Raw genomic sequence first — 22,994 nt, forward strand, 5'->3', positions numbered from 1 at the left:
CCAAGAAATGCCTCTACCGCTCCTGAGCCTCTCCGGGGGGTCAAGGAGTTAGGAGGTCGCAGGGGTGCGGAAAATTGCCGGGTCGCTTTCAAGACTTTGAGCTTCCTCGGGGACAAGGAATTAGCGGGGGGCAGTGTAGCGACCCTGCAGGACTAATATGGGAGAGATTGGGGTGTTCATTGGGGGAAGATGTTGCCCTAGTTCAGCTGATTGGCGTCAGGTTGGAGGAGGCGGGGAGGGGGGAAGTTTTACGGAGAGGGGAGGAAGCTAGGAGAGTAGTCGGGGCCAGCAGCGCTTTGGTTGTTGTTTTTGGGCACTCTTCCAACCCTGTTATTAGCCTGTGTTCGAGGGTAATAAAGCCCGGTCCATCCGGTTAAACTTCAGCCACTGTCTCCTCGTCATTCAGCTACCTAGCCAGCCGTGCGGCAGAGCCGTGAACGCTACAATATGGACATTCTTTTGTCTCCCCCCTCCCTCCTCTACTCCCTCACTGCACAAATCACCATAGCAACAACTTCTGCCACACACACCCACACACGCACACATATACGTATACGTATACACATACACACACACACACACACACACACACACACACACACACACACACACACACACCCTCCCTCCCTTCCTGAGAGTCCCATAACTCTCTCCTTCTTTACAGGACATGTCCAACAGTAGATGTAGTGTAGCTCACAGCTGTTACTAATGATATGACCTGTATATACCTGTGGTGATGACGTCCTCACAGCTGTTACTAATGATATGACCTGTATATACCTGTGGTGATGACGTCATCACAGCTGTTACTAATGATATGACCTGTATATACCTGTGGTGATGACGTCATCACAGCTGTTACTAATGATATGACCTGTATATACCTGTGGTGATGACGTCCTCACAGCTGTTACTAATGATATGACCTGTATATACCTGTGGTGATGACATCATCACTGCTGTTACTAATGATATGACCTGTATATACTTGTGGTGATGACGTCATCACTGCTGTTACTAATGATATGACCTGTATATACCTGTGGTGATGACGTCATCACAGCTGTTACTAATGATATGACCTGTATATACCTGTGGTGATGACATCATCACAGCTGTTACTAATGATATGACCTGTATATACCTTTGGTGATGACATCATCACAGCTGTTACTAAAGATATGACCTGTATATACCTGTGGTGATGACGTCATCACATCTGTTACTAATGATATGACCTGTATATACCTGTGGTGATGATGTCATCACAGCTGTTACTAATGATATGACCTGTATATACCTGTGGTGATGATGTCATCACAGCTGTTACTAATGATATGACCATTATTAGTTGTTACTGATATGACCTGTATATACCTGTGGTGATGACATCATCACAGCTGTTACTAATGATATGATCTGTATATACCTGTGGTGATGACGTCATCACAGCTGTTACTAATGATATGACCTGTATATACCTGTGGTGATGATGTCATCACAGTTGTTACTAATGATATGACCTGTGTATACCTGTGGTGATGACATCATCCATCCTGTCAGTCTGCAGTTCATTAACTTGATAAAGTAATAAAAGTTGAAGTAGTCGTTAATGTGAGAGCCCAGAGTTTAATAAAGTCCATTTTCAGAGAGATTTGAGAGTTTTTAGAGATTAGCAGACTGATCAGTGACAGCTGGAGGCTAACATTAAATAAAAGAAAAAAAATTAAAACTACCACTGCAATGATAAAAAAGGATAGGAAAATTAGATGTGGATTACTAAATATCACATCTCTGTCTTCTAAAGCAGTACTAGTAAATTAATGGATATCTGATAATCAAATTGATCTATTCTGTCTTACTGAAACGTGGCTGGGCCATGAAGAATATGTTAGTCTAAATGAAGCGACTCCTCCCAGTCATATTAATACTCAAATTCCTAGAGGCTCCGGCCGAGGAGGGGGGGTGCAGCCATATTTGATTCAAGCCTGTTAATTAACCCTAAACCCAAACTGAATTATAACTCTTTTGAAAGCCTTGTTCTTAATCTTCAACATCCAACACGGAAATCAGAACAGACAATTATATTTGTTGTTGTCTACCGAGCTCCAGGTCCGTATTCTGAATTTTTATCTGAATTCTCAGAGTTTTTATCATGTGTAGTCCTTAAATCAGACAAAGTACTTATTGTAGGTGATTTTAATATCCATGTGGACGTTGACAGCAATAGCCTTACTACTGCTTTCAACACATTACTGGATTCAATCGGTTTCAGTCAGTGTGCAAAGGCGACGCACTGTTTTAACCACACTCTACGACCTTGTGCTGGCATATGGTATTGAAATTTAGGATTTAATAATATTTCCGCCAGAATTTGGTATTATCAGATCATTTTTAATTACTTTTGAATTCTTGCTACCTGACCATACTAAACTAGATAATAGCTTCTACACTAGATGCCTATCTGACAGTGCTATAGCGAAATTTAAGGAAGATATTACAACAGCATTTGACTCTATGTCATGCCTTAACATAACAGAGGACCTCTATGTTAACCTCAGTCCCTCTCAAATTGATACATTTGTAGACGGTGCTTGCACGAGCCTACGGGCGACCTTAGACTCCGTGCGCTCCTCTCAAAAGAAGACGATGAAGCGAAGGAAAACAGCTCCTTGGTATAACTCTCAAACTCGCCAAATTAAAACAAATCTCGCGAAACCCCCGAAGTAGGTGGCGCGCCCACCAAAGTAAAAAAAGAAAGTCTCAAAACCTATAGGAAGGCCCTAAGAAAGGCCAGATCAGACTATTACTCATCACTAATAAAAGAAAATAAGAACAACCCAGGTGCTTTTTCAGCACTGTAGCCAGGCTGACAGACAGTCACAGCTCTACTGAGCCATCTATTCCTCTAGCACTGAGTAGTGATGACTTCATGAGCTTCTTTAATGAGAAAATTATAACAATTAGAGACAAAATTAATCACCTTTTGCACTTAACTTCTAACAGTTCATCTTTAAATACAGGACCGCTAGAACAAATGACTAGTCCCGACATATACTTAGACTGCTTTTATCCTATAGACCTTCAACAATTAATGTTAAAGATATCCTCAGCTAAGCCATCTACCTGTCTCTTGGACCCCATCCCAACGAGGCTACTCAAAGAAGCGTTACCCATGGTAAACACTTCACTACTAGATATGATCAATATGTCCTTATTAACAGGTTATGTACCGCAGTCATTTAAAATAGCTGTGATAAAACCTCTTCTGAAAAAACCGACCCTGGATCCTGAGGTCTTAGCAAACTATAGACCTATATCTAACCTTCCTTTTCTATCCAAGATCCTTGAGAAGGTGGTTGCTAATCAGTTATGTGATTTTCTACATAGCAACAGTTTATTTGATGATTTTCAATCAGGATTCAGAAAGAATCATAGCACAGAGACGGCACTGGTGAAAATTACTAACGACCTTCTAACAGCTGCAGACAAAGGACTTGTCTCCATTCTTGTTTTACTAGATCTTAGTGCTGCATTTGACACTATTGACCATACAATCCTGTTACACAGATTAGAACACTTAGTCGGAATTAAAGGAATTGCACTTAGCTGGTTTAAGTCTTATTTCTCTGAGCGATCCCAATTTGTTAACATTAACGATAAACCCTCCAAGCACGCCAAAGTTAGCCATGGCGTTCCTCAAGGCTCAGTGCTTGGACCAATTCTATTTTCCTTATATATGCTTCCTCTAGGCCATATTATTAGGAAACACTCAATTAACTATCACTGTTACGCAGACGATACCCAATTATATCTGTCAATTAAGCCAGATGAAAGTGGTCAGTTAGCAAGACTTCAAACGTGTATTGAGGATATAAAATGCTGGATGACCCACAACTTCCTGATGTTAAACTCAGACAAAACGGAAGTTATTGTGATAGGACCAACGCACCGCCGAACTTCGTTTTCGAAAGATATAGCTACTCTGGATGGTATTGCCCTGGCCTCCAGCACTGCTGTCAGAAATTTGGGAGTTATTTTTGATCAGGATTTATCCTTCAACGCCCACTTAAAACAAACCTCAAGAATAGCCTTTTTCCATCTTCGTAACATTGCCAAAATTAGGAATATCCTGTCTCAAAACGATGCTGAAAAACTAGTCCATGCATTCGTTACTTCTAGACTAGATTACTGCAATTCCTTATTATCAGGTTGCCCAAATAAGTCCCTTAAGACTCTCCAGCTGATCCAGAATGCTGCAGCACGTGTTCTGATGAGAACTAAGAGAAGAGATCATATTTCTCCTGTATTAGCTTCTCTGCATTGGCTTCCTGTGAAATCTAGGATCAAATTTAAAATCCTCCTCCTGACTTACAAAGCTCTAAATGGTCAAGCACCATCATACCTAGAAGAGCTCTTAGTACCTTATTGTCCCACTAGGGCACTGCGCTCCCGGAATGCGGGGCTACTTGTGGTTCCTAGAGTCTCTGGAAGTAGACTGGGGGCCAGAGCCTTTAGCTATCAGGCTCCGCTTCTGTGGAACCAGCTTCCAGTCTGGGTTCGAGGGGCAGACACCGTCGCCTCATTTAAACTGAAAACCCTCCTCTTTGACAAAGCTTATAGTTAGGGAGTGAGGAGTCGCAGCGTCCACCTATCCCGGCCAATCTGCTTCTCCTCGTAGTCAACAGTTTTATATACTGTATAATTAATAATATAGCAAGAGTAGAGGGAGGCAAGCCAGTACAGCCCGATCCAGTTGGGGAGAGTTCTAGCCCGACCAGGCACCTCTCTTTAACCTGCCTCTCTTAGTTATGCTATTATAATTCTAGACTGCAGGGGAGGCTGTTTCCTTCCTATGACACACTGAGCTGCTCTCTCATCTCTACTTGTTACTTTTGAATGCATCCTGTCCCAGAATTGCTTGTTACTAATCTAGCTCTGGGGAGTTTACTCCCCGGAGTCCTTATGTTTCTTCTTCGCAGAGCTATGCTCTGCGATTCTCTGCAATTCCCGGCCGCGTCCTGCTGCGTCCTGCTGCGTCCTGCTGCATCCTGCTGCGTCCTGCTGCATCCGCCGCATCCACCCATGCTCTGCAGCGCCACGCTACATCCCGCAACGTCCTGCTGTGATGTTCCTATGCACAGAGTAGTCTGGATCCGGTATAGGGGACTGCACTACTCAGTATGACACGATGTGCCCTGCTATGTCATGAACTTCCACGATAACCTTCAAAGTCACTGTGACCTCTAATGTGACTACTATCGCCACTGTTCATCACACCCCCAACCGGCCCCTCAGACACCGCCTACCAAGAGTCTGGGTCTGCCGAGGTTTCTTCCTAAAAGGGAGTTTTTCCTTGCCACTGTCGCGATAGCCACCGCTAATGCTTGCTCTTGATGGAATTACTGTAATTGTTGGGGTTTTGGAAATTATAGAGTGTGGTCTAGACCTACTCTATCTGTAAAGTGTCTCGAGATAACTTTTGTTATGATTTGATACTATAAATAAAATTGAATTGAATTGAATTGAATTAACAGGACTGGGTGGCTAACACTAGCCTGCTAGCTGTAGCCAGCATCCTTAGATGAATGAATAATAAAATAATGGTTGGTTGCAGTCCTAGAACTTAATGAATCAGGACTTTTTCTCCAAGTCCAGCCTCAGTTGTTGCCTCTCATGTCAGTGTATTTGGGAATAAATGCTTTAGTGGAGAGGCCAGATGGTGAAGTCAGCCTTCAGCTGGTAGTTTGTTGGTGAAGTCAGCCTTCAGCTGGTAATTTGTTGGTGAAGTCAGCCTTCAGCTGGTAGTTTGTTAGTGAAGTCAGCCTTCAGCTGGTAGTTTGTTGGTGAAGTCAGCCTTCAGCTGGTAGTTTGTTGGTGAAGTCAGCCTTCAGCTGGTAGTTTGTTGGTGAAGTCAGCCTTCAGCTGGTAGTTTGTTGCTTTGGACAGCAGGTGGAGCTGTTGCATCAACAATGAGTCGAGACGCCAACACACAACAGCGTGTTTGTCTCATTATCACTCAGACAATAACAAAGTAAAAGAGGTTTCTTTTAAAATCTATAAAATATATCCAGCAATAAGGACATTAAAGAGATTCAAACTTGATTTTTAATATTCTTGCACTTTCTTTAAACTAGAAGAAGAAACAATCTATCATTTGTTCTTTCACTGTATGTCTACTAAAATATTTTGGGTTGATGTTCAAAATCTTATAAGCCGGAACACTGGGCAATCAATACAACTTATGGATAAATATATTTGTTTTGAATGCAATGAGATGGACAAAGATGTTGATTTATATTTTGTTCAATTAATCTTGTTATTGGTAAATTTCCACATTCACAAGAAGAAATGGACTCCAAACCAAGCTTTGAACACTGTTTTCAAGAACTGCACTAATACGACAACACTATGAGAGACATTAAGAATAAGATGGCAATTAAGACTGGAATTGTGTTTGATAAATTTCTCATGAACCGATGACACCAACTGTCGAGTCCGAGTCGAGTCACCATTTCCTGAGTTTGAGTCCGAGTTGAGTCTCAAGTCCCCAGTGTTGGAGTCCGAGTCGAGTCATGAAGGTTGAGTCTGTGTTATATTTCAAGACATATATTACATTTCTCCACTCTGGCACCTTTAAATAACTGATATAATTATAAAAGAGGGTCTACATTAAACAAAAATGACACCACTGTCACTCACACACACACACACACGCACAAACAGCGCTGAGTGGGGCTCTCCGATGCTCGGAGGCGAGCTGTGGCCGGCTCGGAGCCTTGCTGCTGGAGGAGATGTGACGGCGAGGACCGGTTCCACGGCTTGGTCAGCGACATGAACTCGTAGCGACCATTGGAGCTCCCGAGCACCGGGCTACCACGGCTGTGAACGGGGTTTTTAGCTTTAGGAGAAGGACTTTTATCTGTTAGTCCTACCGACGGAGACACTTTGCCGTTATGTAGTTGACCCGCGGTGGTGAATGCTCGGCAGTTATGGGCGGATTGTTGCCGTGTTCCGATTTTTTTCATCTCAGCTCCGACGAGACGAAATAAAAATCTTTCATTTATTGTCAGAAATATGTTTTCAAAAGCATCACTTTCATCAAATTTGATGTGACATATTTCCAGTAGGCAACTGACTGCAAGCATGCACATCTGGACCCAAACCAGCAGGGTGAGTGTGTTATCAAGCAAGGAGAGCGAGCAGTAGCACTGTCCGACTGAGAAGTGAATGTGTGGCTGTGAGGAGAAATTAAAGATCCCGGCCGAAACAGGAAAAAGTGTAACATCTTACAGTTTTTTCCGATTGCTAAACGACAGTGGGCACAACTGGAGTCACATGTGCAAAACTCTAACTACAGTCTGCACTACCAACAGTCACCTGAGCTAAACAGTTCACATCAGCTGCAAAACTCATTCACAGCAACACAACTCTTCACATACGTCTCAAAACAGGCTCAGAGCAGCCAGACACTATGTACAAGCCTCACTGAGATAACACACACACACACACACACACACACACACACACACACACACACACACACACACACACACACACACACACACACACACACACACACACACTGTCACTCAGAACACACTGAGGGTAAAAACACTAGCATCACACACCAATACAGAAATTACTAACTTTCTCATCTTTACAGTTTGAACAATTTGAGTGACTTGACACTACTCAATAGTTTATTTAAGGAAAAAATATAGATTGTATAGCATACCAATTTTTACATAAGGTAAACAAGAAGGAATGAAAATCAGCAGATTTCTTCAATAAAGTATTTTGTCTCTAGTAATTTATGGAATTACTGGGAAAAAACTAAAGGTACATAACAGTACCAACAAATAGTGTGACTAATCCTTCCTCTCTCCAGCATCATGTGGCAAGTTTTCTTCATCACATTGGATGTCTGCATCATCTCTAAATACTAATGAATGTGGTGTTTCTATTGCTTTCACCTCCATTACTTTCTGAAAAACAGTAAGAACGCAGTTTTACTATTGTAAAGATATTGTGTTTTTCACTTCTTATTTTTATAGCTGTGTACATAACCTCAGACATCTTACCTGGACATATTGGTGTCTTTGCTCTTTTATGGCGTTATATATGTGTCACATTCCTGAGCGAGTAATTGTATGTTTTGAGCGCAGAGAACTATATTTTGAAAGCACATTACATTACATTTTGAACTGAAATTAACACTCACAAAAAATAATTTAGTTTGAGTAAACAAAAACCTATTTCGGGCACAATAAATGTATTTGCATGTCTTTCTCTGCTCGCAGGTAAAAGCTGCTGCGCTCCGGTCCTGTCTCCCTCGCTCTCAACCTCTTCTCTCTGCGCGCTCAACTCTAGACACGCTCGCTCAGATTTTCACAGCGTTACAAGTGTGCCACAAAACCAACCAATCGCAGAATCAAAAGGTCAATTCTGATTGGCTGTTCGTCTCCAATTAGATTGCAATATCAGGAAACAAAAATCTAGGAGGAACCGTATTTTTCAGTCAACACTTGTTGGTACGGCAAATACCGTCTACAGTGGAGCTGTTCGACTAATGTTACTGGATTAAAACACATTTCGGTCAGTATTTTGTATTATTGACATAGCTATATCACAGAAATGTCTTAATATTTGTGTGTACTATAATGCCGTTGTTTTGTTTGACTCATATCTCCTTATGTTTGACTCATCCTTCACAAGCAATCTAGCTAGCTCACACACAGCAGCGACATGTCATCTGAACAGGCCTCGCAGCACTGTAACTAGCTAAGTTAGGTCCCCCAATGCGAGACTGAACAGCAGTAGGCCTGTCACACTATAGACACATGTAAGTAGTTTTTAATACTTTGGTTACATTACCGAATTTTATTAACCTGAATTATGTTGCTATATTAGCTTGCGAATGAGCTATCCGTTGCTAATGCTAATCTATCTCAAAAAGCAGAAACGTTAGCTAACTACTGCCAAGATATGATTTCACGAGACCAGAGAGGTGTTATAAGACTTCGTCAAGTGTTGTCATCTGTCTTAAAATGAAATCATATTTTGGCAGTAACGTTCTTTAGCTACTGCTTTTTGACATAAATAAGCTAGCTAGCTAACGTTAGCAACGGATAGCTACTTTGCAAGTCAATTGAACCAACCTTACAGAATTAAGGTTAATAAAACACCACATCGATGTAACCAGTATTACAAACTTCTTTTAAGTGGCTGTATTGTGACATTTTAGGTTTGTTCAGATGAATATGTTGGATGCATAGACTGTATCCATGCTGGGCTAGCTAATGTTAGATTTCTTGTGAAGGATGATGTTAGTCACACACGGAGATATGTAATTCAAAAAACGGTGTTGTGATTAACACAACTATTAAGGCATGTCTGTAATATACCGGTCGGTCAATAATATAAAATACTGTGGATCAGTGCTTTCCAACCCTTCTGGTCTGAGGTTCCCCCACATCCCTGTCATATTAACTCACATACCCACCCTGTCAATTCCCAATGTGTTCACACTATCCTATTAAAGTGAATATTCTTACATTTTCATGCAATTGAACTATAGACATTTAGGTTGGTTTGGTGAGAAATTCTACTAGCTTGGCCTTTTACTTGAAGTGTGGTTAATGTTTCAAAAGTCATACATTACTTTTACAGTTTTTTCCAACTGCTTACACACAAAATCTTTTCATGTCACACGATTTTTGAAACCTCTCACTCAAAGTGCAAAACTACACAGCAAATCTCCAAAACCAGAAGCTATTTCTCAGCCTTTCACTCAGCTTTCAATAGCATAAAACACTTTTTTCAAAACATTACACACAATTCTCTACCTAAGACACAGAAATCTAACAGGAAGTGACTTGCTATCCATTTCTAAACACAACCAATCAAAATGCTACACTTATTTACCAGCGCACACACACACTTCTCACATTTGCAAACACATTATGTCATAACTGAACACTAACCAATCATTGCTTTAGTATAGGCCTATACAGAGGTCAAAGGTCAGATTACCTGTTTTGAACAATGGATGCCAACAATAGACAGAGAGTAAGAGGAGTAGGAGGAAGAGACAGGGGATAACAACGAGGAGGAGGAGGAGGGAAGAAGAGTAAGAAGGAGAGCCATCTCTGATGAGATCAGGGAGAGAAGCCCATCTTGAGTAGCTGTATAGTGGCGTCCATACTGCATGCAACTATCTAATGACTATTTCAGCATTACAAATCAATCAGACTTTTGTCCCCCCCCCCGCCCCCCGACCAACACACAAGCACGGACAAACACTCACAACACACACACGCACACACACACACATATTCTTTATTCTAAAAATGATACCTTTGGTTTACATATGTTTGTACTTTTGTTTTCTTGTTTCATGCTACTGTATACAACACTGGGCTACTCTTACAAACGTAACGTTGTGCCCAATCAATATTTTCTGTTTTACTGTAACATTACATTGTTTTTTACTGAGCACTTTTCAACCCCTCTCAGCAGATGACTTTCTCCCTAGAACATTGTAAATGTAGATATAAACCTATGAAAGACAGAAGAGCTTTAGATTTAGAACAACAGTGTGTACATGGTATATCCAAAAATTTACTATTATGAAAAAAGTGTTTGCCATTTGATACAAATGCTTCATTTTGAGATGTGTTTATGGTATTTTGAATGCAGTGTTTCATTTTGAAGGAGATGTGAGGCATTTTGCATTTTGTGTGTGCAGTTTTAGGAATTGTGTGTAGAGTTTTGAAAAAAGGAGACATAGTTTTGAAAACGTGTGTAAGCAGTTGGAAAAAACTGTAACTAATCATTTAAACTGTTAGCTACGTCAGTAGGCCACTTTTAGCTTTTATTTCTACCATTGATTACTTCGCTATATGTTTAAACATATGTGTTGAGCTGTTTCAGCTGATATATTGTTTTAAGTCAATCATAATTAAATTATTTTGATTAGTTAAGCTGCTCCACAATCTTTCCAAGTACCCACTAGCTACAGCAGAGATACCCCTTGCTGGGGAATCACTGCAGGTGTTGTGTGTTAAAAACTGTTTCCCTGTAGATATGTCTTTCCTGCTACTTGCGATCTAATTGGAGGTGAACAGCCAATCAGAATTGACCTTTTGATTCTGCGATTGGTTGGTTTTGTGGCACACTTGTAACGCTGTGAAAATCTGAGCGAGCGTGTCTAGAGTTGAGCGCGCAGAGAGAAGAGGTTGAGAGCGAGGGAGACAGGACCGGAGCGCAGCAGCTTTTACCTGCGAGCAGAGAAAGACATGCAAATACATTTATTGTGCCCGAAATAGGTTTTTGTTTACTCAAACTAAATTATTTTTTGCGAGTGTTAATTTCTGTTCAAAATGTAATGTAATGTGCTTGCAAAATATAGTTCTCTGCGCTCAAAACATACAATTACTCGCTCTGGAATGTGACACATATATAACGCCATACTCTTTTACCCGTTTCTCTCTAACAGTACAGTGTAGAATTGTTTCATTCTTATTTTGTGTTTGTATACAAAAAAAGACTTTCTGATCTTTCTCTGTATAAATACCATATATGTTCACTAACTAGTCTAAAACTAGACACCTGCTTAGGCTTTCAGCTAAAATTGCAATCAGCAGTGTTTGATAGGCACCAGACTGAAATCTATTCTGTTTTGAATGTGTGGTTAACAGCTGTGACAGCAGTGTGTTAGCCTCTGAACAAAGTGCTGTAAATCTACAGTGTTGTGCACGTTGTGGTTAAAGTCATGGGATAAGTGTGTAGAGTTTTGAAAACTATGTTCAAGCAATGAAAAACCAACTAGAGTTTGGTCCACATGAACTGCTGCTGTGGAGACTGTAGTTTGAGTTTTGCACATGTGACTCCAGTTGTGCCCACTGTCGTTTAGCAATCGAAAAAAACTGTAATGAAGTAAAGGATCTGAATACTTGTTCCAGCGTTGCCTGTGGATCGATTCAGTTGAATGTAGGACTTTAACTCAGTATTTGGGATACATCATCAAGCCTAGAAAAATATAAAATAACAAATAATAATTTAATAAAATAAGAAAACATAAAGAAAATTTTGTGAAACTTTGTCTCTAAATGCATTCTGAATTATATAATCAGTTGTATGTATATATTTTTGGTGGCAGCCGCCCGAGCAGCAGTAGTTACACACACGCATACACACACACGCACACACACACACACACACACACACACACACACACACACACACACACACACACACACACACACACACACACACACACACACACCCTCTTAGATAAACTCATGTGATTTCCTGTAAATGAAGAGGGGGAGGAGCAGGTCAGGGTGCATGAGAACAGGAAGAGTTGAGTCAGGTGAGACTCCATTTAGTGAGACCAGAAGAGAGCAGGAGGAGGAAACTGAAGGCTGAGGCAGGGTGAGTGGTAATCCAACATTTATTATTTTACTGTCAAAGTCTCTGAGTCTGTTTTCTCCCTGTGGACTGGAGAGAAGAAATGTTAGAATGAACTCAACAGTTTGATTCATCTGGACACAAAGTGCTGGGGCAGGGGCGTCGGACTGGGGGTAAAACCAATACTGATTACCAGGGAACTTATTTTATTTTACCTGGATATTTTCATTTACTAATTAAATTTGGTGCGTTTCACGAAGGCCAAGCCAAGCTGAGGAGGAGAGACTAGGTCAGGCTGAGGAGGAGAGACTAGGTCGAGTCAGGCTGAAGTAATTCAGATAGATGCGCGTCCACGGATTTCCTCAAAAGACCGCGAGGTCGATCACAGATTTACTGAGGCTAAAATGTAGAATATGCATTGTTCTTGTGGAAGTATGATAACATGAAACACGTTATTTGTAAAAAAGAAACACGGCCGCTGTAATGAAACAGCGAGAGAAAGCGAGGCAGACGATCACGGACCGACTGAATGCGTAATTGTAGCCTAAATATATTAACTGACCACTGCTCTGAACTGAACCCGTCATAATCATACCATTCAAGGATTAGGCTACTAATCATTTTCACAAATTAACAGTTGTACTCTTTGCCTTAAAAGCAAGCAGAAGATAATGTTACTCAGGAAATTTACCATGAAGATCAATTTTCTATAACGCTAGAATATGATGCGTAAATATCTCTTTCACTCTGTTCCCTCTCTCTCATGGGATAAAATATAAGTTTCCTAAGTCATATTAACTTCCGCTGCTCGCTTTTAATGCAAATCTTACAACTGTTCGTTTTTGCAAATGACAGTGACTCATTGAATGGTTTCAGTTAAGAGCAGTAGTTCATAAATGTATATTTTTAGACTATCATTCAGTCGGCCAGCTTTTATCTGCCACACTTGTTCTCACGTGTTTTTTTTTTTTATAGAGGACGAGTTTCCTTCTCTACATATTATATGCTTTGCTCCATCATGTATATGGACATAGAAAAGAGAGACACTGAAGAAATTGGACTCTAAAATCTAGAAACTATAAAGATAATTAAGTGATACATTTTATGCAAACTGTAAACATTAATGTAACAGAGTATATTCATCAGTTATTTCCCCCAAGCTAAATATAAGGTCAATAACCATTGGGGTGTCCTCTCCCTGTTGTTCCATGAATGTACAGTAGCCTACATCACTAGATAGTTACTGGTCCAGTGAACTAAGACTATCATTTGGGGGGATTGTACAATTAGGATATGTTCTTACAATTGTAGAATCCTTCCAAATTGTAGTCGTTAAAGAATACAAAAAAAATTAAACAACTAAAATAATTTAAGGTCCACTATAGCAACACACATGTACAGCACGTTATATATTGCCCTTAGTAACAGAAACAAAACACATTTGGCAACTTTATCAGCCTTTTCTAATTATCTCAACAACGGCCGTAATATGTTCATCAAACTTCTAACAATATGTGAACAGCAGTCTTCATACAGCAATATAACAGTAACAATGACTCTCACATGAATAATTATAAAAAAAATAATGGTCACAACTTTAAATAATAACAGTAGCCTAATTAAATGAACAGCAACATGCACCTGTTGTATTTTAATGCAGGCTGATAACAATAATGTTAAACCTCTGCTGATTGAACAGAAAATGCTCCTGGATTAATAAATCCTGGCTGTTAGCCTGGTCAGGAGCATCCCGGATTCATCCAGGATAACGGGGAAATCCTGGCTTAATCCCTTATCTTGGTTTTGTGAAACAGGCCCCTGATTGGCTGAATAATTAATATATAATAATACACATTAAACCTGCTGGAGACCGAGAAAACACAGATTTAAAGATAACTGATGGAGTTATAGATGGTTTCATTTAAGTGTATACTGTGTGTGTGTGTTGTTTGTGTATTTTTGTGTCTGTGTGTGTGTGTATGTGTGTGTGTGTTTGTGTGTGTTCCTGTTCTTACAGTCTTGCCTGTGACTTGTACAAACTTGTTTTCTTTTAAATGTTGTCAGCTCCCAGTCAGTGTTCCTGTTTTACCTCTCAGACTGACTTCAGATCAGAAGATGAGTGATTTGGAGGAAGAGGAGGATGGAGCAGAGTCTGTAGTATCTGGCTGTCAGACTATGAAGAGTGACCGGTCCATGCCAGAACCTCATAACTTCAGTAAAGAACCTGGACCATCAGACACAAAGTAAGAGAACTGATACCAACTTCAGATTCCTCTGCTAGTGTTTTCTGTGATGTGGTGTTTGTATATTAAAGTTTCTATTAAAGTTAATTTGTTAACAAAAATGTACCAAACTTGTCATGACAGAGAGGACAAATCAGGTGTTGTCCCTCGGTTTGTGGAAGTCTTAGGTGCATGTATTTAGCTAAAGGGGTGGGGGTTAAGGATAGCAATTTTACAACATTTTGGACAATCGTTATTATCATATCCGTGTCTTAAGTGTTGAAAAAGCTAGAGCAGATAATGATAATTATTATACTTAAAAAAACATAGAGACAAAACTTGCAAAAGAAGTTTTTCAGTGAAAAGACACTGGAGGAGAAAGCACCGTGAAGCAGAGGTATTTTCATTTCTGCGCCCATGTTATCCAATCAGTCTGTTCATACAGGCTGTGATCAGATGCAGAGTAGCCAATCGTAATGGACAATTATACATTTATACATTTATAATTCTAATTATTGACAGTAACAGTAGTTTGTGTGTTAATAGCTTCAGATTTGGCTTTACAAGAAGAGAATTTAAGGATTCAAGCAATAAAAATGTGAATGTAATGTCAACAGCAGCACAACCTTACTACATAATAGTGGTCCTATCTGATGCCATCACTAGTTGCAAAATTGTTGCTGCATACCCCTCTGACACTGGGTAGTTGCGCCCCTGTGTGTTTGTATATTAAAGTTTCCACTAAGACAACTGAGACAAACTTTGAATCCCTTTTAATTATTGGCAGCAGTTTGTGTGTTTAGCGCTCCATAATTTACTTTAAAAAATATAATCTAAGGATTAAAGTAACATTATTAAATACCTGTTGGTGTTTGCAGAGTCCAGAACAACAGATGGAGAGCAGAGTCTGTAGTATCTGGCTGTCAATCTATGAAGAGTGATCAGTCCAAACATGAACCTCTGACCTTCAGTAAAGAACCTGGACCCTCAGACACAAAGTAAGAGAACTGATACCAACTCATTTACATGACGCATTTTCAGATTCCTCTGCTGTTTTCAATTGATTTTGTGTTTGCAGTGGTGCACAAAGTGGGTATGCGCTATATGCAGCGCATAGGGTCGCAGCACCATGGGGGGCACCAAAGCGAAAGTAATTCTGTTTTTCATATTTTCAATATGTAGCTGCTGTTCTAAATAATTTCTGCATTTCCTCAATGTTATTATATAACATTGTGGAGGACTAACAGGCTAGAGTAGGCGCCCTGTCTCATAAGATTCCATCACACAATGTTGACATAGAAGAGGGAGCAGGGGACGCAGTTTGCGCCGAGCAAGCAGGTATGAGTAGTAAGTTGTTGTCTATGGAAAAAGAGCAAAGCAAAACAGCTGTTGGGGCTAAAAATAGAAAAAGAAAGAGGGAAAATGAGATAGCATGTCAAGGGATGCGACAGCCGTTAAATAAGTGGATGGTGAAAGGCAACAGGTAGGATTTAAAGTGTGACGTCTGTGCTTGGAGGCTTGCAAATATTCATGTTAACAGACTAGCTAGCATTAGCTAACACTGGGAATGTAGCATCCAAATGGGGGTTTACGGCTAGCTTAGAATATGCAAAACCGAGGTCGCTGAGCTGAGAACTGATAAATATACCAAACTTGGAGGCTTGCAAATATTCATGTTAACAGAGTGGCTAGTATTTGTTAACTTAATGCAAACCAATGTTGCTGATAGCTACATTTAGATTTTGATTAAACCCTATGCTACCAATCCCATGCATGACATATCTCAATTTTATTAAGGTAAAATAACAACTGGTACATATAAGGTAGCATGCACAATAAATGACAAGAAGAAAAATAAATAAATATTAAGAACAAATGTATATACATATATTTTAAATACAAAATGTGAATGTAATGTCAACAGCAGCACAACCTTACTACATAATAGTGGTCCTATCTGATGCCATCACTGGTTTCAAAATTGTTGCTGCATACCCCTCTGACACTGGGTAGTTGCGCCCCTGTGTGTTTGTATATTAAAGTTTCCACTAAGACAACTGAGACAAACTTTGAATCCCTTTTAATTATTGGCAGCAGTTTGTGTGTTTAGCGCTCCAAAATTTACTTTAAAAAATATAATCTAAGGATTAAAGTAACATTATTAAATACCTGTTGGTGTTTGCAGAGTCCAGAACAACAGATGGAGAGCAGAGTCTGTAGTATCTGGCTGTCAGTCTATGAAGAGTGACCGGTCGATGCCAGAACCTCTGACCTTCAGTAAACAACCTGGACCCTCAGACACAAAGTAAGAGAACTGATACCAACTCATTTACATGACTCACTTTCAGTTTCCTCTGCTAATGTTTCTGTTGATTTTATGCTTGTATATTAAAGATATATAAGTTCTCTCCACAATATATTGTTCTTGAAGGTGAAGAACAAACATCCATGGACAGTAGTTGTTCTGCCTCTCTGTGTGTGGCGCAACCTAGCCTGCTACATTAGCTCGACAGATAGCTAACAGTCTCCCCAAGACAGAGAATGCAGCTTGTGTATCCTTTCCTAACTTTACTCAGGAAGCACTGTAAAACTACAAAGAACAAATACATCTTAGTATTTCATTGGGTTCAAGAACAATATTGATATATTGTCTGTTAAAAACGTATAGAAACAAATGTGTTACCTTGATGCTAACTTCTATGGGAAATTCCATTACGATGCTAGCGTTTATCCTATACGATTAAAATACACATTTAGAACAAACTTGAATTCATTAACAAAGGATTTCATTACTAGTATTCTTAGTACTTAATGTCAAGATAACTGTATGAGCTCGTCCTTACAGGCAAACTTTTTTATGGCCAGCTTAAGTCAAGAGAGAAAAATATGTGACCGTTTACTTCACCATGTATCATCGAGCTGCAGCAAGACTACTAGTACAAATAAACATTACATTATGTTAGGAGTCACCACTAGAGGTCTACCTTTCCCCAGATAAACAACAGAACATCACAGTAGTAATAAAAATGAGCAGAATTGGTCCAAAGTAGATTTGGGCCACATGTCTTCATTTGAAAGTTGACAAAAGAAAGATACATAAAACAGAAAGACTTACAGAGAAGGAAACAGTCTGGACTTGAACCTGAGACTCCTCTGTTACATGCTGTGTGTCTGAGACTGCTGGTGGACCTCAATATTCAGACTACTTCTAACCTCAGTTCAAACCTAACGAACTCAAGCTAAGCTGCTCAAAGGGACTGGGAAACAGAAAAGTGCATAATCAGCTCTCTTTAAGGGAGGACTTTTACTGTGAAGGAGCTGCAGGATAATAATAATAATAAAACTACAGACCGATCACTAAATGTTTAATAAGACAGTCAGAGAGGAAAAACAGTTATTAGTGTTTATGAAAGCAGGAGAGTTTAGATAAAAGGAACATTTTCACTACAGACTGAATTCAAACAGAACTGTAACGGCACTTTTACTGTTCTCTGAGAGCTTTGAGACAGTTTTTTTTTTCAATCAACAAATCATTTTATAAATAAATGTGTTGACAGAAAGACAGACAGGAGTGATGTTTGTGAGGAGGAGCAGCCGTCCTGCTGTGCTTTGTGTCAGGACGTCCTGAAGGATCCAGTCTCTACCAGCTGTGGACACTGGTTCTGCAGACAGTGCATCACCTCATACTGGGACCAGTCTGCTTCATCAGGAGACTCCTGCTGTCCCCAGTGTGGAGAAAGTTCCAGAACAAGTAAGACTGTTCATCTGTCTGCTGATGTCTTATTCCTTTTTATAGTAATAATTGTTTGGAGAGTGAAACTAACACTATTAATAAATAGACTTTTGTATTTCCTTACAGTGTACGCTGTTAAATATAAACATAAGATCAGTGTGAAGGGGACATATGAACGTGTGACTGAAGGAGCTGATCAAACAGGAAGTGGAACCCTCCTCAACAGGATCTTCACTGCGCTCTACATCACAGACGAACTGAGTGAAGAAGTTAATACCCAACATGAGGTGAGGCAGCTCGAGACCGCTTCCAACATGAAGACCCTCCATGACTCTCCAATCAAGTGCAGCGACATCTTTAAAGCCTTACCTGACCAACAGAAACACATCAGAGTCGTTATGATGATCGGCGTCGCTGGCGTTGGAAAAACCTTCTCAGTACAGAAGTTCTGTCTGGACTGGGCCGAGGGTTTGGAAAACCAAGATGTGGATCTGGTGATTCCTCTTTCCTTCAGGGAGCTGAACTTGATCAAAGATGAGCAGTACAGTCTTCTGGAGCTGCTCCGTGTTTTCCATCCAACATTACAGGAGGTCACAGCAGAGCAGCTCGCTGGCTCTAAAGTTCTCTTCATCTTTGACGGCCTGGATGAAAGCAGACTTTACCTGGATTTCAACAACAATGAGGCTGTTTCTGATGTCACACAGAAGTCATCAGTCAACGTGCTGTTGACAAACCTCATCCAGGGGACGCTGCTTCCCTCGGCTCTCGTCTGGATAACTTCCCGCACCCGCAGCCAATCAGATCCCCCTGCGTGTGTTGACAGGGTAACAGAAGTACAAGGCTTCACTGACGACCAGAAGGAGGAGTACTTCAGGAAGAGAGTCAGTGATGAAGAGCTGTCCAGCAGAATCATCTCCCACATCAAGACATCCAGGAGCCTCCACATCATGTGTCTGATCCCAGTCTTCTGCTGGATCACTGCTACAGTTCTGGACCACATGTTGACTACAGACCAGAGAGGAGAGCTGCCCAAGACCCTGACTGACATGTACTCACACTTCCTGCTGGTTCAGACAAAAAGAGAAGAAGCGCGTATGCTGAGGGACATGAGACGAGTCCACAGGAGCTGACGGAGGCTGACAGGGTATTTCTTCCGAAGCTGGGGAGGCTGGCGTTTGAACAGCTGGAGAAAGGAAACATCATGTTCTACCAAGAAGACCTGGAGCGCTGTGGTCTGGATGTCACAGAGGCCTCGCTGTACTCAGGAGTTTGTTTAGAGATCTTCAAAAGAGAGAGTGTGATCTTCCAGAAAACAGTTTACTGCTTCGTTCATCTGAGCGTTCAGGAGTTTCTGGCTGCAGTCTACCTGTTCCACTGTTACACCAACAGGTACATACAGGTACTCATGGACTTCAAGGGAAAAGGTAATGTGGATTCATCCCTGGATGTCTTCCTGAAGAGAGCCATGGAGAAATCCCTTGAAAGTAAAAATGGCCACCTGGACCTGTTTGTCCGCTTCCTTCATGGCCTCTCTCTGGAGTCCAACCAGAGACTCTTAGGAGGCCTGCTGGGTCAGACAGACAACAGTCCAGAAATCATCCAGAGAGCCATCAACAACCTGAAGAAGATGAAGAAAACCAATATCTCTCCTGACAGAAGCATCAACATCTTCCACTGTCTGACGGAGATGAACGACCACTCAGTCCATCAGGAGATCCAAGAGTTCCTGAAGTCAAAGAAGAGATCAGAGAAGAAACTCTCTGAGATCCACTGCTCAGCTCTGGCCTACATGCTGCAGATGTCAGAGGAGGTTCTGGATGAGTTGGACCTGAGTCAGTACAACACATCACCAGAGGGAAAACTGAGACTGGTTCCAGCTGTGATGAACTGCAGAAAGGCTCGGTAAGTCGAGATGTGATTATAAACACAATAAATCAATGTAAAGCTGAAGCCCTCAGTATTAGAGTAAAGATACACACTTCACACATATTTAGATTATAAAACATGCATGAGACTGTTCTTAATCCCACCCCAAAAAAAAAATTATTATATTTTCCTCCCACTAGTTTTGTTCATATTTGTGTTTCTGTAAAACAGCTCTTGAACATCAGTAATAGTTTATATATTAACTTTATTTATGTATTTATTTATTTGACCTGGACATTGCACAGCTCCTTAGCAGTACCAGAATTAGCTGTCAGCTCATTTCCATTTGTAGTTCCTGGGCAGGAAACAGAGAATAACATCTCTGTCAAAAGGGAAATCTAACACAGTAGTAAAGACAACAATCAAATTTCACAGTATTAAAACTCACCCACTACAACAACACACAACATAAACCACAACACAAAAACACTACTTTGACAACAAGAACCACAACAGTAAGGCAACAGTATGGGATTATTTTTTAATTCCAAGCAAAACTTCTCAAGTATCAAAAAAAAAAACACTAACTCAAGCAAAAAAAATTATCACCTCAAAAGGTAAAACTTACAACTTGCAAACAAAACGTGTGTAGTCTTAAACTATTGGTATTTTATTTGTTTGATATTATGTCCTTTTGTTTCCAGTTCCCTCTGCTTCTTTCTCAGTGATCAGTCTTTTGCTCTCTCCATCACGTTTGCAGTTTTGCTCCCAGCTTTCTCGTTTGCGCTCCCTGAGTTTTTGATTGCAATTCTGACACAAACATCTCGCGTGGGCGAGTCTTACAGGGGTGCGTCCCCATTGGCTAATGAGTTTTTGGTGAGTTTGAGTGACAGCTCAGTGCCTGACTGCCGCCTGACGTTTCAGTGCAGCTGAGCTAACGTTAAACTTTGGAGGACACACAAACCACTCAACAGCGGATTCCTATAAGATTAATAAAGTGTAAGTATTGATCATATATTATCTGTGATCTATGTTAAAAGCATGGTTACTAGACTTTTGTTGTTTCGTTGTGTTAAGTTACTAGCTAGCTAGTAAAGCTGTTTAAGTTAGCATTTAACGTTAGCTAACTGCTAACTTTATCTAAAACTTGTAGCTACGTTACTGAGCTAATTTTCCATGGGAATCATGTAGGCTTAGTGAGGCCTTACTCAATGGAGCTGTATTAATTATCGTCTTCTCTCTGTAGAACAACGAAACACGCAGGACCCCGAGCAGAGCTACTGATGCTCTCCCAGGTAACGTTAGGTTAGTAACGTAGCTATATGGTCTATGACAAATTATTATCCAGCTAACTACAAATTGTTGTGGTTGCTATTGGTCTGTTAATACACAATGCTAGGGTATTGGTTACGTTGTACAATGTAGAAGCTGTGAATATAATGTATTATATTTAGAGGTTGACGCATACAGTACATATGCAGTGTTAGCACTGCTTAACTGGTTCATCTTTATAGTTATGTGCATTATTATAGCATAGCATAAAAACAAACTCAATAATATACATTTATAGCCAAGAGGATGACATTACAAGACAAAAACAAGTGAAGAGAACAATTAATGTTCATCTGTACTTTCCTAGTTATGACAAAGACTGGCTATCCTAACTCTAATTACATGTATTCTGCATTTACAAGCAGGTCAGCAGAAGGAAAGTGTTCATAGTGTTTTTAAAACCTATACATTTGCTAATGGCTACTTAAAAGCAAGTTATTTTAATTGTAAATCACCCAAGCTTGGAAGCCTCATTTATCAGTAAGAACTGTGTTACCATTTGATTTGTGTAAGGAACTTTGTTATAATTTTATATCACAGCTCACATCAGGCAGCAGGCAGACCAACCAGGGCAGCAGATGGAGAGGAGCCTTCGGTCTCTCTGTGGAGGAAACACTACGTGTGCTAAAGCTTCAAACAGCCAGGGTATAGACCAATAGTGTATGTATTGATCATATTTTGCTCAGATACTCAATTAACACTTACAATAACCTTTTTCTTAAGTTTATTTTCATTTGTGTATTAAGTCCATTGTATGTCAATATATCCTACTACAGTATACTGTCCTGTAATTTAATTTATGTTTACAATGTTTTACTGTAATTATATTTTAAAATGCACATAATATATTAAAACACTTTTTTACATTCACCCATGTCTGTTTGGTTCATTATATAATACAGGAAATAAGGTTGAGACTATTATAATGCTTTATTTTTAGTCAAATATAAAACTTCACATACATAATGGATATTTGAACGTATTTTGCTGGGGCCCCAGTGGTAAGAGAAGCTGGAACTCATTATTTGCAGTACATCACAGGTCAGGATCAGTTTTTCATCACCAACAATACACAAACATACTGAGTAATTGGGTTATGTATATATTTCACATATTCAGTTTCACCTAAGGCAAGCTGTATTTCTCTGCTGACTTGTGTCTGCAACAACTTTCAACAACACTTCTGAGGGTGGTGCAGGAATATCACACACAACTCCTGGATGCCTGGGATCATCTGGTCTCCTGAGCTCACTGATGGCTCACCGCTCCAGTCTGAACGACAGCCTTTTCTGCAGGACAGTTCTGGGATGTGGCTGTGGTCCTTCAATTCTTATTGTAAAGTTGAAGTACCTTATTAGATGATAAAAAGTGTTTGAATTTAGCTCAATAATAAATAATTTTAATAAAGCCTTTGCACTCTAGGAAAA

At 40.1% G+C, this 22,994-nt stretch overlaps 1 protein-coding gene across 1 annotated transcript in view; it reads left to right on the forward strand.

The window, feature by feature from the left end:
* The window catches only part of LOC120552612, a 254,426-nt gene that overhangs the window by 107,784 nt on the left and 123,648 nt on the right, over positions 1-22,994 (forward strand). The window contains 4 exon segments of the mRNA XM_039790790.1: positions 14,511-14,657; positions 15,515-15,634; positions 16,822-16,941; positions 18,194-18,387. Coding sequence (XP_039646724.1) covers positions 14,511-14,657; positions 15,515-15,634; positions 16,822-16,941; positions 18,194-18,387 — 581 coding nt within the window.

This window comes from Perca fluviatilis, chromosome 22 (assembly GCF_010015445.1).
Source record: "Perca fluviatilis chromosome 22, GENO_Pfluv_1.0, whole genome shotgun sequence".
Lineage (NCBI taxonomy): Eukaryota > Metazoa > Chordata > Actinopteri > Perciformes > Percidae > Perca > Perca fluviatilis.